Source organism: Camellia sinensis, chromosome 2 (genome assembly GCF_055761805.1).
Source record: "Camellia sinensis isolate YWXY chromosome 2, ASM5576180v1, whole genome shotgun sequence".
In the NCBI taxonomy this organism is placed as follows: Eukaryota; Viridiplantae; Streptophyta; class Magnoliopsida; order Ericales; family Theaceae; genus Camellia; species Camellia sinensis.
Window position 1 is genome coordinate 170,252,606 of NC_138962.1, and position 19,681 is coordinate 170,272,286.

The 19,681-nt window shown below is 34.7% G+C and overlaps 1 protein-coding gene across 5 annotated transcripts in view; it reads right to left on the minus strand.

The window, feature by feature from the left end:
• LOC114267696 (callose synthase 2) overlaps window positions 1-5,064 on the minus strand; it is a 92,892-nt gene extending 87,828 nt beyond the window's left edge. For 2 of the 5 annotated variants that reach the window (XM_028208747.2, XM_082916118.1), the window contains exons 1-2: window positions 4,814-5,007; window positions 4,313-4,559 (exon numbers count right to left, since the gene is read on the minus strand). In XM_028208747.2, the coding sequence (XP_028064548.2) occupies window positions 4,313-4,499 (187 nt within the window). In that variant the 5' untranslated portion in view covers window positions 4,500-4,559; window positions 4,814-5,007. Of the gene's footprint in view, window positions 1-4,312; window positions 4,560-4,801 lie in introns of all 5 variants that reach the window. The other 3 variants (XM_028208743.2, XM_028208745.2, XM_028208744.2) reach the window with 3 other exon arrangements.
• Window positions 5,065-19,681: the final 14,617 nt, after the last annotated feature.

Genomic DNA, 19,681 nt, shown 5'->3' on the forward strand with positions numbered 1-19,681 from the left:
CCATAGTCCCTCAAGTTTGACACCTATTTCATTTTAGTCTCTATTCTTCAAATTGTGCCAATTAAGTCCATTAAGATTCAATTCCAAATCAATTTAGTTCTTGAAGGAAATACACAAATAAACTATAAACCCAGAAGTTCTATTAATTACTATAAGGCTCTATTTCCCTATTAGTATATGTAAAACCCAAGTTTTAAATATTATTATTTTATTGGATAGATTAGTAATTAAATTAACTTATATGAGTCATTTATTAATATCAAAGAATTAGTTATGAGATGGCATTATATTTCCTATTACTTAGATGGGTAATTTTGTAACTTTGAGAAATTAGGTTAATAAGCCCACCTATTGTGGCTTTAAGTCTTGGAAAACAAACAAAACAGAGGCTATGAATTGCTCCATAGGCGGCTAGGGTTTGAGAAGGTAAAAGAAAAAAGAAAAGAAAAAGAGAAGAGAGGCTTGTGCTGCAGAAAGGGTTTGGAAGAGTTAAAGGTGAAGGCAACAAGCAAGGGTTTGGAAAAGTTTAAAATTAAAGAAAAGAAACCCAAACCAAGGAAAAGGGAGGATTCATAAGAGTGGTGATTTTGCTTTATTCATCACTTAGGTAAGATTTATTTTATTGCATTCCTATCTATGATTTTAGTGTTAATATATCAATAGATGACTTTATGGGCATATATGATTAAATAGATATATTGATGTAGTCTATGTTGGGGGTCTCAATTTTGCTAAATTTTAGAGTGTATTTTGCATCCCATTTGGGTGGTTCATATTTTGAGATTGATATGTGATGGGTTAAGTTTAATGGTGGTGTATTTGTGGGATACACGTTTAACTACAAGCAATTACAAATTGTTACGTGTATATAAACAACAATAGAATAATATGGATTGAGAATTTCCGAAACCGTGATGGCTTTGTTTTGATGCTAAATTGGGGGAGTTCTTAATAGGCAATTGGGTTAATTTATTTTATTGTTGTTACAAGAAGAGATGAATGGATGCACATAATAATTGTTTATGCGGTGTAATATTTTATTAGGTTTGTGAGATTGAGGTGGATATTGGTAAATTGAGATTAGCTTGGAAAATATTATTTTAGCTGTTTGAAGGTAAGTAACCCTCTATCACTGTTGGTTCATTTTCATTCGTATCAAATCGTTTAAAATCATAAATATTTATTTATAACCTTTATGTTCTCTTAAAATAAAATATGGGTCAAGTATAAAACAACATCGAATATTATTACGAAAATTATTCGAATATTTGGTGAAACTATTCTGAAAATTGTACCAAATGTTTATTCCGAAAATATCGAATATTTTTATTTAAAAGTTGTGTATTGTTTGAATTCTGAGCATCACTCTAGTCTGACTATGATTTGGACCCTAGCCAATGGGGGTTATTTATTGGCACAGAAACTAGTTTCTTTTGGGGCTTTACCACCGGCCTACGTGTGGTTCTGGGCCTTGTCACGGGCTAAGTGACCGTAGTCACCAAGACTTGGGTTTTGTGAATTGCATCATTGAACCATTTGAATATCGAACCATCAATTTTGAACAACGAAATTTCATTGAATTACCTCATTGTCTTTTCAATTAAAATGTATTGCTACACTGTTTATTTTCAGCTACGAAACATCTTACAAAATAATTGTTCATTTATTGAATGGTAGCAATAAATATATTTATTGGTTATCGACTATTTTTTTTGTATACTTGATCCAGCTAACAGTGATGGTTGGTTATTTACTGGTCTGTCTAGCTTACCCTTATTTTATTTTTCAGATTCTGAGGAATAGAGCTGCGCGGGGTTTTTACTTGTGGGAGTGCCAAGAGTAGGACTATGATTTAAGTACTTGGATTATTATTATTATTTCTTTTATTAGTGGACTTGGTGGGCAATTTCATATGATAAGAATTATCTATTTGTATGGTTTTTAGCATTATGATATTTAAGGATTTAATTTGAGTATTTTACATTGTTGGTTATGTGTTGGACTCTTAGCCTTGCATGCTCACTTAAATGAGTGTGCGGCGTTGTCACGGAGCTTGGGGCGTGACAGTATAATTATAAAATCCATGTAAAATTGTTTAAGTTTAGAATTGGTGTCAGATTCTGGTTTCTCAGCCTTGCCAATATAAATACATGAGTATTAAATATACTAAAAAAATCAAATTAGATAATTTAAATAATAACACTTCACTACAAATGATTAAAAAAAAAAATAACGCCCAATTAGTACACATTAATATGTGTTTGGAAGGAAAAAGATTAGGTACACACCTGTCACCTAACCTTTAGTATAGTGCACAAATAATAATTGAACAAAATGATACTATAATCAGGTTATTAAAAGAACTTAATGAAAATATTAAAGAAAATCAATTAGAAATTATACACAAGTTCGAAACATCTACTATTAGATAAATGTAAGAAATTAAGTACTGTAGAAAATAAGTGAAAAAACACTACAAATAATTGTTATCCTTACATTTACCTTTTGAATTACTACCACTAGAAAAATGAAAAAAAATAATAATAATAAAAAAAAAAGGTGTGCGTGATAAAATAAAATAAAAAGGTATTTTTATAATATAACAAAACTTAAGACGCAAGAATATAATAACTAAAATCTTAAGGTCCATATTGTAAAGCAAAAAGACCAAAGTGGAACAAGATAGAAAGTAGGGATGGCAATTTGAAACCGGACCGACGGTGACCCGACCCCCCGACCCCGAATTCAACGGTTATTCACCGAAAAATATCCCCTACGGGCCGGGGACGGTATTTAAAAATTCATCCCCGATGATATCCGGGCCGGGGACGGGGATATGTGTTTCAGAACCGGCCCCGGCCCGGCCCCGGCCCCGGCCCCGGCCCCGCCCCGCATGGTCCCCAAGCTGAAATTACCCTTTTGTCCCTGGATATATATATATGCATATGTTGTCTTGGTTAGGTTTCATCACAGACACACTCAAAGCCTCTCATCATCCCTCACGCCGCTCCTCTCTCTCTCTCTCTCGCCACTACTGGTCTGTTCCTCTCTCTTCCCTCCGTCACCGCCGCGGCTCCCTCCGTCACCGGCGATCCTCCATCCGTCACTCAAAGCCTCTCACACTCACTCACGCCGCTCCCCTCTCTCTCTCTCGCCACTGGTCTGTCCCTCTCTCTTCCCTCCGTCACCGCCGCGCCTCCCTCTGTCACCGGCGATCACCGGCGATCTTGGCCGCTGCATGATCGATCGATTACCACCAGATCTAGTTTCTCTCTCTCTCTCTCTCTCTCTCCCTCCCTTCTCCGTCGTCCTCTCAGATCTGTGTCTTTTTCTATCAATTTTTTTTTTTTTTTATGTTAATAATTTGTTGTTGATGTTGATGATATTGATGATTTTGTGCCTCTCAGATCTCAGATCTGTGTTGTTGTTGTTAATGTTGTTATTCATGTTGTTGAAACAAATTTAGGCCGGGTAATTTTCGGGGTCGGGGAAACCCGATCCCCGATCGGGGGTGGGGATGGGGAGAGTAATAGGTTCCCCGTCGGGGATCGGGGCCGGGGATGGGGCAATGTTCACCATCGGGGATCGGGGACGGGGAGGGTGATCCCCGGCCCCGCCCCGCCCCGTTGCCATTCCTAATAGAAAGGATCAGAATCAAACTGACAAAATTCAAAGTACAAGGGCGAAACTAAAGCTATGAGGAAAATTAGCCCTGTAAATAATAAAGTTATCAGTCTCCCAAAATGCTTAACCTTTTAAATGAGTTAACAACAGTTAACAATTTAACATTACTAATAGATATGTGAAACTATACATAATGATTTAAAAAAATGCATATAGACCCTCTAGGTGAAAAATAAGACACTCACTTTGTCTCAAAAAAATGTGAAAATATGATTTAAAAAAAATTGATTATATGTAACCTCTTTTGAAAAATGCTTCGGACTCCCCTGAGGGTCGACCCCAGTGCACCGTGATTGGACAAAAAAAGCTCGCCACCTCACGGGGTGCGACCCCCCTGGGGTCTGCAGCAGTTCTGAACCTCTTTTTTAGTAGATAGAATTTAAAAGTAACATAAAGCCGGTTTTTTCAGTGTAATTTTAATCAAAAGCAAAAGTTATTAAAAAAATTAAAAAGTAAATATAAAATGTCAAAAAAAAAAATTCTCCACTTTCATATATTTTTTTTTGTAAAAATTTAAAAAATCATTCGAAACGTATTAATTTTTTACATATTCTAGTAAAAAAATTAAAAAATTACCAAAAAAACCTGTTCCCAAACTACGCCTTAAGAGTGTGGAATTGGGACTTACAAAGATAGGCCACCCTGGGGTTGCTGGGCTCAACTTCATTAGCGACCCGTAGAATCGGAGCAATCTCGACCAGTGATGATGGAACTACCTCACTATCCATCATTGTCTCCCCTAAATTCCCCGTGGTCTGAGTCCGCAAAATCCGCCTCTGCGGTTGCGGATCAGACCCCTTTCTATTGTAAGCCATTTCTTCTTCAAATCCCTTTTCCTTTTACAATAACTTAAATTTCACTTCCTCTAATTAAGCCTGCAAAACCAATCAAAATTACAAAATACACTTATCATTATCAACAAACACCTCTATTTTCTACTCAAACCAAAAATACTCTGTTTGGTTCTTGAGAAAACCGACAAGTTAAAACAGAAATAGAGACTTTCCAATAAAAAAACAACTTTTCCTTTCATTTCCTTTTTTTTTTTTTTTCTCAGCAACCAAACAGAGCAACCTAGAAGAAAATTCATAAGCAAGTATAGGAAGATTAAGATTACGGTGGCTTTTACATCGAAACAGAACTCGATTCAAATTGTGTATTGGCAAAGAGAAAGGCATCGAAATACAACAGACCAGAGATGAGTTGCATGTGTGTAGTGACTGAGAAGAAGACTTCAGAGTCTAGAGAGAGAGAGAGAGAGAGAGAGAAGGGGCAGGTGTTGCCGTGCGAAGTACCCAAGTGACATGACACGAAGGAAGCAACGCGGGTAAAACAGCTGGAGAAGTTATTTAGTGGTACAGGAACATTGCTCCACACCACACGAAATGGAGAATTACATAATGCCCCTGTTTTGGAGACATAATTACACGGTGTACCTAAAGTTTTACTATTATTAAGGATTAATTTACACTTTTCACCTTTCATTCAAATTTCATTTTAATTTAGTTTCTATAATTTCAATTTGATCCTCCTATTTAAATTAAAGTTAAAATTAATAATTTTAAGAAGCTTGTCAATTATGTAATATGACATGTAGTCTTATGTTATTTTTGACAACCAAACAAATTTGAGAGTTTTTTTTGATAAATCCATTTTCTAAGAGCTTTATTCCATCCAACCCATATTCTTTTTGACTATTCCATTAGGTCCAATTTGAGATAAGAAGACCAAAATACCATTTTCATCTACTTATGTTCCATTTAGTTCACATTATTTTCTTATATTTCAATAAGTCCTATGGGTGACATAATTACCAAAATACCCCTAATGTGAATGTTCACACCGTCAATGTGAATGTTCATATCGTCAATGTGTAGGGGCTCGGCCCATGTCGATCCTCGTGGGTGCCCAAAAAATTCGAGTGGGGCCGGGCCGGCCCACAAACCAAAAAAAAGGCCCGGCCCGGCTCGTTAATAATGTGAATATTCACATTGACAAGTTAACATTCACATTGATAGGAGTGTAAAATTGGCCCGCGGCCCGTGGGCAGCCCGAAGCCAGCCCGCCGCCTAGGGCGGGCTCGGGCCGACCCGTTCATAATGTGAATATTCGCATTGACATATTAACATTAACATTGATAATAGTGTAAAATCAGCCCGTGACACGTGGGCAGCCCGAAGCCCGGGCCGGGCCAGGCCGGGCCCCGCACGTTGACAATGTGAATATTCACATTGACATGTTAACATTCACATTGATAGGAGTGTAAAATTAGCCCGTGGCCTGTGGCCGGCCTGAAACCCGCCCGCAGCTCGTGGGGTGCCTTGGGCGGGCCCAGCACGACCCGTTGATAATGTGAATATTCACATTGACATGTTAACATTCACATTGATAAGAGTATAAAATTAACCTGCGCCCCGTGGCTGCTTGAAACCAGCCCGGGGCGAGCCCGGCCCGGCCTATTGACAATGTGAATATTCACATTGACATGTTAACATTCACATTGATAAGAGTGTAAAATTGACTCGCGCTCCATGGGTGGCCCGAAGCCCGTGAGCGGCCCGGGGCGAGCCCAGCCCCGCCTGTTGACAATGTGAATATTCACATTGACATATTAACATTCACATTGATAGGAGTGTAAAATTGGCCCATGGGCGGCCCGAAGCCCGTCCGCTGCCCAGGGCGGGCCTGGCCCGGCCCGTTGACAATGTGAATATTCACATTGACATATTAACATTAACATTGATAATAGTGTAAAATTGGCCCGTGACCCATGGGCAACCCAAAGCCCGGCCCCGGCCCGTTGACAACGTGAATATTCACATTGACATGTTAACATTCACATTGATAAGAGTGTAACATTAACCCGTGCCCCGTGGCTGCCCGAAACCCGCCCACGGCCCGTAGATGGCCCGAGGCGGGCCCGGCCCGGCTTATTGACAATGTGAATATTCACATTGACATGTTAACATTCACATTGATAAGAGTGTAAAATTGACTCGCGTCCCATGGGCGGCCCGGGGTGGCCTAGGTTTGGGTCCGGGCCTACCGCGGGCCGCGAGCGAGCTTCGAGCAGCAGACAAATTTTACACTCCTATCAATGTTAATGTTAACATGTCAATATGAATATTCACATTATCACGGGTCGGGCCAAGCCCGCCTCGGGCTGCGGTCTGGCTTCAGGCCGCCCACGGGCTGCGGGCCCATTTTACACTCCTATCAATGTGAATGTTAACATGTCAATGTGAATATTCACATTATCAACAGGTTGGGCCGGGCCCGCCCCGGGCCGCCCACAGGCCGTGGGCGGGTTTTGGGTAGCCACGGGGCGTGTGCTAATTTTACACTCCTATTAATGTGAATGTTAACATATCAATGTGAATATTCACATTGTCACGGGTCGAGCCAAGCCTGTTTCGGGCTTCGGTCGGGCTTCGGGCCCCCCACGAGGTGCGGGCCAATTTTACACTCTTATCAATGTGAATGTGAACATGTCAATGTGAATATTCACATTGTTAACGGGCCGGGCCGGGCCGGGCTTTTGGCCGCCCATGGACCGCAGGCCAATTCTATACTCTTATCAATGTGAATGTTAACATGTCAATGTGAATATTCACATTGTCAACGGGCAGGACCGGGCCCGCCCTGGGTTGCCCATGGGCCGCGGGCGGGTTTCGCGTCGCCACGGGACGGGGGCCAATTTTACACTCCTATTAATGTGAATGTTAACATGTCAATGTGAATATTCACATTATCAACGGGCCGGGCCGGGTCGGGCTCGCCCTGGGCTGCAGACCAATTTTATACTCTTATCAATGTGAATGTTAACATATCAATGTGAATATTCACATTGTCAACCGGCCGGGCCGAGCCCGTCCCGGGCCACCCACGGGCCATGGGCGGGTTTCGGGCAGCCACGAGGCGCGGGCTAATTTTACACTCCTATCAATGTGAATGTTAACATGTCAATGTGAATATTCACATTGTCAACGGACCAGGCCGGGCCCTCCCCGTGCCGCGGGCGGGCTTTTAGCCGCCCATGGGCCGCGGGCCAATTTTATACTCTTATCAATGTGAAAGTTAACATGTCAATGTGAATATTCACATTGTCAACCGGCCGGGCCGAGCCCGTCCCGGGCCGTCCGTGGGCCGCAAGCGGGTTTCGCGCCGCCACGGGACGCTGACAAATTTTACACTCCTATTAATGTGAATGTTAATATGTCAATGTAAATATTCACATTGTCAACGGGCCGGGCCCACCCCGGCTCCCGGGCGGGTTTCGGGCCGCCCACGGGTCAATTTTACATTCTTACCATTGTGAATTTTAAAATATGAATGTTCACATCATTAAATTGCTAATCGTTCAAAAAATATTTATAAGGGTATCAAAATTGAATGTAAGGGCATAAGTGTCCAAGAAAATAGTATAAATCAAGAAAATGGACTTTATGGAATAAAACTATACATATATGGGACTAAATGGGTTAAAAATTTCCTTCATGGACTTTTTGGGTTAAAACACTTCTAAATTGGACTTATCAATAAAAATCCTAACAAATTTATATAGAATCCACTAAATTGCTAATCAAATTTCACCACTTATGAAACTAAATAAACATATTCTTGATGTGTTACCAATACAATATATTGATATTGGTTGTATTTGATTTATAGATTTACGCTGTGTTTAGTTGGGAGATTTGAGAAAAGATTTGGAAAGTGAAAGGAAAAAATTAGGTAAAATGTGAATAAAATATACTTATATTTAACCTAGTTTCACACATCTTTTCTATTTTTCTTTTCAAATTCCTCCCCAAATCCCCTAACCAAACACAACATTAAAGAGTGATTTGGAAAGGAAAAGGGAAAGGAAAAGGGAAATGATAAATAAAATGTGAATATGATATAATTACATTTCACACATATTTTTTTTTTTTTTCCAAATTCATAAACCAAACATAATCATAAGAAATAAAAAGTGAGAAATGAGATCCATTACATCGACGTATTGATAATATATCACATGATATCTAAAATTTGATAAATAAATTTAGGCTAGTAGCATTTTTTATAATTATTTGAGAAAATTGAAAATTAATGGGACAGTGAAAAAGCATTTCTATTTTCAGGATAGTGTAAGTGTCATGTGTGCAAGGTGCAAGTCCTTGTTTGTCAAAATTATACCAAAAAATATCTATTTATAGTACAATAATTTTTTCACTATCTACTTATTTGCAATTCCCATAATTATTTTGCTAATAAAAAGTGGTCAACGAATAGGTATACTTGATCTCTTAAATTTAAGGTGAAAGCTTGAAGTCTCTTTATTTTTATTTTTCAATCAAAGATGAAAATAAATAAATAACAAAAACTAACTTTTCATTATATTACAAAACACCATTCTAGTTTAAGAAAATTACATAAAGAAGAGGGAGGATGAAATGATGAATAAGGATATCCTCTCTGGAGTGATTTTTCTGAAGTAAAGTGTATTTTTTTTTGGTATGATTATTGTACCCTTAACTTTTGACTATTACACATTTAATTTTTATAATATTAAGGGATATTTGGGATAATCTAAAAATAAATATACTTTTTGACTTTTTACAAAAAAATATATATAGAAAAGTAGAGAGATGATATAATCTAAAGAAGATAAAAAGATAAAAAAAATTGTACACTTTCGTAGTGCACCCCAAACACTCTCTAAATCTCAATTATCTAAAAAAATTATTTTAAAATCACTTTTAAAAAATTCTTTTAAAGGATCCTTACTCTGAGGGAAGAAGGGAGTACTAAAGAATGGGTAGAATAGTTGAAGTAGATGTTGTGAGTCAATGAGCCAATAGTCTCTATCTCAAAGGGGTAGAGCCAAATTTAAAGATTGAAAATGCATGAGTGGTTGGACAAAAAGGCCAGGCGGCCATGAAGGTGAGCTTGATGTGAACTAAAGACCTTTCATGAGTCAAACTAATGAGCTAACAATTTTGATGATTTGTACCTGACCAATAGGTTAGGATATATAACTCCAATTGTACTAATACATACTAGGGTATATAACTCCAATTGTACTAATACATACTATTCAAAAAAAATTGTACTAATATAAGTATGAATAATGTTTGGTAGCTCGAGGATTTCCCCGAATCCCCTTAATCGTTTTGGGCATTAGCCTTTTTTTTTTTTTTCTTTTTTTTTCTTCCATTTTCGATCAGCTCAGGAACGGGAGAAGAGAAAGAGAAGAGAGAAAGAGGAGAGAAAGAGAAGAGGGAATGAAGAGGGCCCCTCCTTGCCGCCGCCGACCTGCCCATCGTCAAGCAGCTCCGATCGTCGCAGCAGCAGCTCCGCCATCGCAGCCCCGCCCCTCGCAGCCCTGCCTCTGCCGCCTCCGCCCCCGGCCTCCGCCTCCAGCCCCATTTGTTGGACCCCCTCCAGTCCCTCCTCCACCTCCCCCTCCAGTCTCTCCTCCTCCTCCTCCTCCCTCCTCCTTCTTCTTCCTGCTTCTGATCTGCAAAAAAAATAAAACAAAACAAAACGACGTCGTTTTTGGTTCGGGGGATTCAGGGAGGAGGGGTTTCGAGCTACATAGCACTGCCGCGTATGTACATGGGAGGAGACACTAAGGCTAGGTTTGATATAGCATTTTGAGATTATTTTAGTCATAAAAGATAAAATAGATTAAAAAAATCAATAAGATAAAATGTCACATCCAAATCATAATTATTTCTTTTTTTTTTTTCTGCAAAAGTCAAAAAATTTAAAAAGTCTCTCACAAATGAGATTTTTTAGCCCTAGGCTAAAATAATCAAAAAGTCAACTCATATCTTAAACGAAAACTAGGCTCATTTTAGTTTAGTTTTAGAATCAAAATTTGAGTGCGGAGTTGTGTTTTGAAAATATAATTTTTCAAATGAGTTTTGGAAAGAGAAAACTTGTTTAATTATGAATTTTGAAAAAAGTTTTGAAAGGAGTTTTGGAAAAAAATTTGAGTTTTGAATTGTATTTTAAATTTTTTTTGGGTTTTTTTTTTTTTAAATACTTAATTTTTTTAATTTTATTTTTTTAGAGTAAATATTTTTTCTTTTAAATATTTTTTTTAATGTACTTTGTATTTACTACATTTGCGCGCTATATTTTTTAAAATATTTAAAAATTTAAAATATATTATTTTTATTTTAAATATTTTCTTATTTGTTTATTTCAAATATTTTATTTTATTTTTTTAAAAATATTTTAAATAGTTTTTTAAAAAAAAATTAAGTACTTAATTTTTTTTGAATTTTTTTTTGAATTTTAAAAATTTTGGCATCGCTCATAAATATCGAAATTATAACAAATTATATGGTCAATACTTAAAAAATAACAAAATATTTTTTCCAAAAAAATAAAGAAAATATTTCTGAAAAATATATATTTTTTAAAAATAAAATATAAAAAATAATTTTAAAGAATAAAATAAAAATATTTTTTTGAATTTTTTTTTGTTTTAAAAATAGAGTTTTGAAAAAAGAAATTTTGAGTTTTAAAAATAATTTTGAATTGAGTGTTTAGTTATGAGTTTTAAAAACAGTTTTGAAATTTTTTTATTGGAATCATGATTTCAAAATTAAACCAAACGCTACCTAGAATTTCCCTACATATTTGGCTACTTAAAGAATATAATAAATATAATTTTTATTTTTCTAATGTACTCTAATATTATTCTCTATATAGTTGTCTCTCTTAATTAATTTAAAATTTATAATATTTTATAATACGCCACATTAGTATTAGAGATGGGAAAAGAAAGTGGCGGGGGTGTTCATTGGGGATTGAAGATGTATATTAAGCCTCCGTTGGAGAAGTGGGTTGGCTTTTTAGGTTTTTGGCTTTTTTGGCTATTTTAGCCTGGGCTAAAAAGCTTGGTTTGGGAATGGCTTTTTGGCTTTTTGACTTTTTTGACTTTTTTTGTGAGAGAAGAGTGTAATGATTATGGGTTGGATGTGATGTTTTGTTTTTTGTGGCTAAAATAACCTATTTTGTCTTTTGTGGCTAAAATAGCCAAAAAAACCCCAACCCAACTTGCCAAACGGAACTAGGTGTTAGAGCATGTTGGAGCTGTAAAAAATAAAAATAATAGTTATTTTATGTAACAAGTCTCATTTGAAAAATTTGTTGCTGTTCTTATCCGTACGGATATACAAGAGACCTATAAGACCCAAAAATTGAATCAACCATCTTTTATTGTCTTAAAATCATGAACCTAATAATCGGTTTGGTTCCCAATTTAGACCTTATCTAAACAAAATTAACTCGAATTTATATACATATTATTAAAAAAATTATAAGTGTCTTCATATAATTGGTGGAAAGAAAATTAGACAGTGCTATACTGTTGATTTTTTTTTTTCCCCCTCTCTTTTTAACTTTTCTATTTTATTGAATTTTGTTAATGGAACAATATTAATGACTTTTGTAATTTGTATTCGTAATATTAGAACAATATGAATGACTAATCATAGTCGTTGGCTTCTATTAAATTTTGAAGCAATTTTTTTTTTTTTTTTTTCTATGTCATTTTCTTTTCTTCTTATTTTTTTGGGTCAAATTTTATGCCATGTTAGAATGTTTTAATTTTATTTCTAGGGCAATCAAGTCAATCCATTTCTTAATATTTTGAACCCTTAGTCCCAAGCTCTAAGTTCTTTGGACCATAATGACATAATTTGTCTAAAAGGGCAACTATTTGTTGAAGTCAACATTCAAATCAACATCTTTGTCTATTTGTTAAAATTCACGAAACTAACATATCGCTCATTTAATAACTGATCTGTTAAATATACATATTTCTCTATCTTACTACCATTGGTGGTCACCAGCTGTCGGTTGTCACCGCCGGTGACTTTTTCAACTAATCTTTTAGCGGAAAATGTTTAAGACCCACACAAAATAAAATCTCTCACAATTTGATTCACAATAATATGATATAATATATGCAAATTTTTGATTTGTTACATATTCAATTATGTGGGTCCTATCTATCTTGCCACATCATTATGGATAAATTTAGGAGTTTAATTTGTGAGTCTTTAACTTTACTTTTTTTTCCAACTATGTTATATTCCGCCAATATAATACCCAAAATCTACCTCGAATGACATGGGAGAGAGAGAATAGAGAGAGATAAAGAGAGGAGTGTGGACCCACCCCTTCACATGATCAATTTCATGTCATTAGGGGTGGATTGGTGGTGCCAAATTAGTGCTTCCAAGCATTTTTTTTCTTTTTTTAGCGACTTTTTCAGACAACCTTTTCCAGTTTATCTTTATCATCAAATAAGAATTTACCTTAAATTGAACATCTTATATCCCTTTGGGATGAGAGTGGTTATTGGATGCTCCTAGAATATGGCCACGTAGTACTCCAAAGAGTTGTAATTGGTGGAGAAAGCATTGTATATGATGATTAGTGAAGGAGCGTAAGCATACGTCGCTCTAGAAATATTGAATAATTTTTCTCGGAGTAGATATTTCACCAATTTCTTCTTATTTATTATGATAATAAGATTGAAAGGGAAGGCAATGTTTTTTAAATAAATGATTTATTATGGTGGAATTAAGGTTCCAACCTGAACCAATCAAAACTACATTACGTTAATTGGGTTCAATTTTACTACATAATTAATTATATTTTAAATTCAAAAAATCAACATCGATCATGATTAATACAACTTTAAATCGACCCCTCCATATTTAAAGCAACAAACGAGTTGATGAATTGTAGCCAAGAAGATAACAAACGCACCACAAGTGAGATGGTATATTTTCTCCGTCAATGATGACTTGTAGCCAAGAAGATGACATGAATCATCGTTATCCGCATTCGTCTATTACTTGGTTAGGATTACTTTCCCTCAAAGTGTCAATTTTGTTCTCATCTAGGAAAATAATTTTTTTAATTAAAAAAATTAAAAAGTTAAATAAATATACACTAGTATAAAACTCCGCATTGTGTTTGTATCTCATATTTTAATTTCTTCCAAAATTCCTTTTTACTTTATATCAGTTATATGGACAGTTACGTCCTACATTCTTCTTCTTCTTTTTTTTGTTCAAATCTCTTTGAATTTTTTCAAATTCATTTTAATTTTCAAATTTTGAATTCAATTATATAATTTACAATCTTATTTTTTAAAACAAAATGATCATATGTATACGCATTGTGTGTGCCACTATTTCTAGTAAATAAAAGTCAAGAAGCTAAAAATATTTTAAAAATAAAAAAGCCAAAAATTATTAAAAATATAAATCATACATATTAGTCATTTACGGTTTTCGATATAACTAAAAAATTATAGAGTTATTACAGGCATAGTTATTGACATTCGATCAACGTGATTTTTTTATAGACATATAGTACTCGACGAATTATACACATTGAACAGTTCGGATTATTGAAATGAGACTTGTGATGGACCCCTACGGGCCTAATAGTTCCCTCCAATCCGATCTGGGACCGGAGGAAAACCGGTTTCAATTTAAAAATAGATCAATATAATTATGTCAAATTTATAAAACTTACAATATTTTCTTTAAATCTCAAAAAAATCAATGTAATTTATCTCTCACAAAATGCAAAACATTTATTACTATAAAAAGATTTATCATCTGGATCATATTCAGAGCTTCCAGAAGTGTCATTAAAATATTGGTAAAGTACATGATATTTTCCTGATATTAAATTCCATAAGAGTGATCATAGAAGTATATAATATATTAAATTCCATGATGATTTGACACGACACCACACCCGACTCTTAGGTTTGAGTGTTCAAAATTTACTTTTTCAATATGACTCGTGATGATATAATATAATAAGTGATAATTTTTTAGAAAAAAAATTGATAGTTTGAGAAATTGGCTCGAAAAATGGCTTGAAAGAGAAGAAAGGGGAAGAGGAGGAGAGAGGAAGAAAGAGAGAGGAGAGATCGCCGCAGCTCCCTGCCGTCATCGCAGCTCCCCTCCAGTCCTTCTTTTTCCTCCTCCGTCGCAGCCCCTACAGCTCGTCGCAGCCCCGCGCGCCTCCTCCTCCAGCCCGATTTTTATGGCCCCCTCCCCTCCACTTCTCATTCTTCCTCCTCCTTCCCCCTCCTCCCGATCTACAGACCCACCCTTCTTCTTCTTCTTCTTCTCCACCCTTCTTCTACTTCTCCCTTCTTTTTCTTCTTTCTTTTGCAACAAAAACACAAGAAAAAAGAAAAAAAAAAAGAGACCAAAACGACGTCGTTTTGGTGTCGAGCAAAATTCGAGCCACCGAGTTTCGAGCTACGTAGCGGGGTCGAATTTTTTATTTGTCACACACTCAAATATATAGGTCTAACTCCATTATTACAGCATTGATGATAAATTAGTGGATAAATTTAAAATTTCTAACATTTTGCTTCCATATATGCTGTAGCGGAGCCAAGAAATTAAGGTAGAATGGACACTTTATAATTTTAATTGTTTTTAGTGATCACCAATAAAATAATAATAATTTTATGAGCTAAATTTAAGTATAAAAATTTAATTATTTATTATTAATAGCAACTAATCAAAATTCTATAATAATGTGAAATAATCCGGACACAATAATAATATAAGTATGCAATTTTAGCACAAAAAATTACAAATTAAAATTCTTAATTTTAGAAAATAGAAGCAAATCATTTATAACACAAATCATTATAAAATTTCTATAATTTTTATTTAATAGAAAAATATTAGAGAGATAGTATTAATTATAAAAATGTATTTTGAATAGAAATTATTAGATAATCTCAGAATATTATGTGGTGTTGATGACGTAGTGTTTTGGATATAAGAAATCGCAACTCACACTAAGTGATTCACCTATTATCTTCCAATTACCTTACAATAATGAGTTATTATGTTCCATTCATAAAATTTGATACTATATTATTAATTTAAACCACCACATGGCGTTCCAAGATTACTAAATAGATTATATATTGTGTGTGAACAATGCAAAAAAAAAAATCAAAGGGGCACGTGACCCCCTAGGCCTACTGTGACTCCGCCACTGCACATATGTAATCGTTAGGTGATGAAAGAAATCTTTTTATTATAGCAAAGAAGGGTATTATTGAGCCCGTAAGGTTTATTATGAGATTTATTTTAATAATTTAAACTTTTTATTTTATAAAATGTTTATATATATTATTTATAGAAAAAAACTAAATAAATTATAATTATAAAATTGATGTAATTTTTTGTTATAACTAACCTATACGAAATATTTTACAAAATAAATAATTCGAAAAGTTGAAACCGCATTTCACTGTAAAAACAGCCAATTGACCCCACGGACCTAGACGGGCAGCCCATCCCTATCAAAAACAGTTGAAAACCCTCAAAAGCATTCCCATTTGAATTTGTTTCCTAGATCGGTACAAAGTAGGATAACTTTCCATATTATAAAGCATAAAAGAACGCAGATCTTTTGCAGCAACAGCCAATTGAAGAAAAGTTAGATGGATTCATTGGTTTACAAGGACACAATGGAAATTTCATTGCTTTAAAAAGTCGTTACGAATTTACTAAGGAAATGCAAAGTCCACTAACTCAACTTTTAACAAATGAAAAAAAAAAATAATTACACTTAATATGCTATACTTTTATCAAAATATTGTTTTGATGCCTTCAACTTTGATTATCACATTTCACTCTACATAAGTTAAAATGTTAGCTTTGTGTCTAGAGACAGAACTATGTTAAGACAATAATGGACCATGACCCCTTGCCATTGGTTAATTTCAATTTCCCTTGTATAGAATGTTAAAAAAAATAGTTGAGCGTAGTAAAAATAGTGTTCTAATAGCACAACTAATGATGTGAATTTATTTTTTTTTTGACATTTTCAATGTATTAATGCTATTAATAATTTTTTTTTAGTAAAATGAATTATTGTTGCAATGTTAATAAGATTGGCCCATAAGTCTTCTACCTATTTATTTCCTCCCTTCTACATATATTGATCCCTGAGCCTCCAGTTCCTCTCTATTTTTTGGTTTTTGTTCCTTTTTTGTTTTTATTATCTTTTCTTATTCTTTACCTTCTGTATTTTTTCCCCTCCTTTCCATTATTTCCGCGAACCAAATAGCCTCACTTTTCTTCTCCAACATATCTACATGTTTTTTTCAATGCACAAGAAAACTTTTTTGCATTTGATACAGGAAAGATTATCGTACATGCTATTAAAAAATTACTCATCGTATATACTTAAGTAACTTTAACACAATATAAGTCATAATTTTTCTAACCATTATAGCTTGTAACTTTTCTTTAGTAACTATTTAGGGTTCGTTCGGAAAATGGGCTGGCTCTTTAATTTTTTGACTATTTTAACTCGGGCTAAAAAGTATCGTTTGGGAAGGGTTTTTTGATTTTTTTTGACTTTTTATGAGAGAAAGAATGTACTAATTATAGGTTGAATGTGATCTTTTATCTTATTGGGCTAAAAAGTATATTTTATTTTTTTGTGACTAAAATAGCCCCAAACCCAACCTTATTTATCTTCCCAAACGAAGCCTTTGTATTCCTAACATAATCACTTCTTATTGTTCACCTTTTTATCATACAGTTCTGCTATATAACTCGAATAAGACTCACCCCAAATGGCTTGAATTCCAAAAACGACGTCGTTTTGGATTTTTTTTTTTCTTCTTTCTCTTTTCTCTCTGAAGATGAAGAAGATGAAGAGAGAAGAAAAAGAGAAGAGGAACAGAGAGAGAGAGAGAGAGAGAGGGTATCAACATGAACAACAATACATCATCATCAACAACAACCAACAATCACAAAAAAAAAAAAAAAAAAAATTGTACACACACATATCTGTTCTATATATGTTCTTCCTCTGGTTAGATCTGTGATGTGCTTCTTCTTCTTCTTCTTCTTCTCTATATACACATAGATCTACACACACACACACACACAGAGAGAGAGAGAGAGAGAGAGAGAGAGAGAGAGAGAGGTACACAGATCCATGTGTGTATACACACAGATGATGGCAGCACCGGTGATGCGTGGTTCCCCCTCATTCTCTCTTTCTTCTCTTTCTCTTTCTCTCTCTCTTCTTCTCTCTTCTCTCTCTTCCTCCCTCCTTTGTTTCAGAGATATAAGAGAAGGGAAAAAATGTGACACCCTAAAATAAATATCACATATATATATATATATATATATATATTTGGAATGGTTAATAAAATGAAATGTTAATAATAACAATAATAAAAGGATATATACGGTCTGTCACCACCCTAACACATAGGCGGTGAATGTGCCTCTTTAGATAAGTCCTTGGCTAAGTAATGATAGGGATGAAGCAAGTGGCAAGTGTTTTTGGGTGACACGTGGTGGCACATTCACCATGACTATGCGAATTTCTCCCTATAAATAGAGAGAGTTGCCAAGCTTCGGAAAGCAACAAGAAAAAAAAAAAATACATAGATTCAAGCAAGTACAGTATACTAGTGAGCAATAATAGGGAAGTAAAGGCTAAGAGTCGATAATAAGGTGAGTAATATTATACCTTGAGTCACCATAATATATTTTACGAATGTTTTAAGTTACCACGAATTATTTTATATAATTTATGTTTTATGATTATATTAATGTTTTAATTACGTGGATTATTTTCTGAACTCTATTTGCTTAAATTGAAACCTATTGATATGTTTGTTTGAATTTTAGGAAATATTTGACAATGATTTTGTAAACATTTGTTTTGAATAAGTATCACCACGGAGGTCCCATGCCTTAGGGGACTTAAATAATTACTGACCCTCTGAATTGTCACTTTAGTGACCCTCTGATAGTCCCATGCCTTGGGGGACTTAAATAACTTTTGGCACTTTGATTAGTCACTTTGTGACCCTCTGTCTGTCATGGATCCATTGACCCTCTGATCTGTTCTGTACCGTGGTTATAATTATTTTATATGATTTTGTGTTATATGTCTGTTATGAAAAATAATTTATTCAAATCAAATTATTCATCATTTAGCTTAAATAATTATGTTCTCAGTATAATATTTCTCACTCTGCCATGTGCTTATAGTTGTTAAAACCCTTTCAGGTGAAGAAATTTAAAGAATGATGGTTTTACCCTGTGGATCAGAACCTCAAATTTGACATGGATATCATGTGTTTTTTTTTCCTTATAGTCATCATTCAACTAATGTTATATCATAAATAAAAATTTCCATGTACGCTCCGGATATTAATCTACCCCTTTTATTTTATTTCGCTGCGTTATTCAAATTAATTACTTGGAATTACTCTATAGGATTTTAGGATTAGCTAGTTGCGATCCAGCCTTGGTCATCGGGATGGGTCGTGACAAAAAAAAAAAATACTGCTCAAAACGACGTCGTTTTGGACAGTCGAGCCATTCGGGCCGTAGGGATTTCAAGCTACCAAGCATTATTCTTTATCATATAACCACAATCATTTGTAACTAGCATCATAAAAACTCATAACTTATTTTATTTTATTTTATGGTAAGGGGTACCATAATCCTTTCCTTTTTTTAGGCTTCGTTTGGGGAGAAGGGTTGGGTTGGGTTGGGTTGGGTTGGGGCTATTTTAGCCACAAAAAGACAAAATAAGTTTTTTAGCCTCAATAAAACAAAACATCACATTCAACCTATAATCATTACATTCTTTCTCTCACAAAAAGTCCAAAAAGCTAAAAAGTATCTTCCAAACGAGACTTTTTAACCCCAGGCTAAAATAGCCAAAAAGTCAAAAAGCCAACCCACTTCTCAAACAAATTGTGTTTTGTTTTTCGAGTTAATATATGTTGTTGTGAAACTCTAGATTAAAAAGTAAATCTCTGATTAATTTCAATAGAGCATCAAATTATATAGTTTAAATTTGATGAACGTATAATTTTATGATGATGATGTTAATATATATTTACATAATTTCATTCAATTTGTCAAGTTCATAATTAGTAAATGATTAA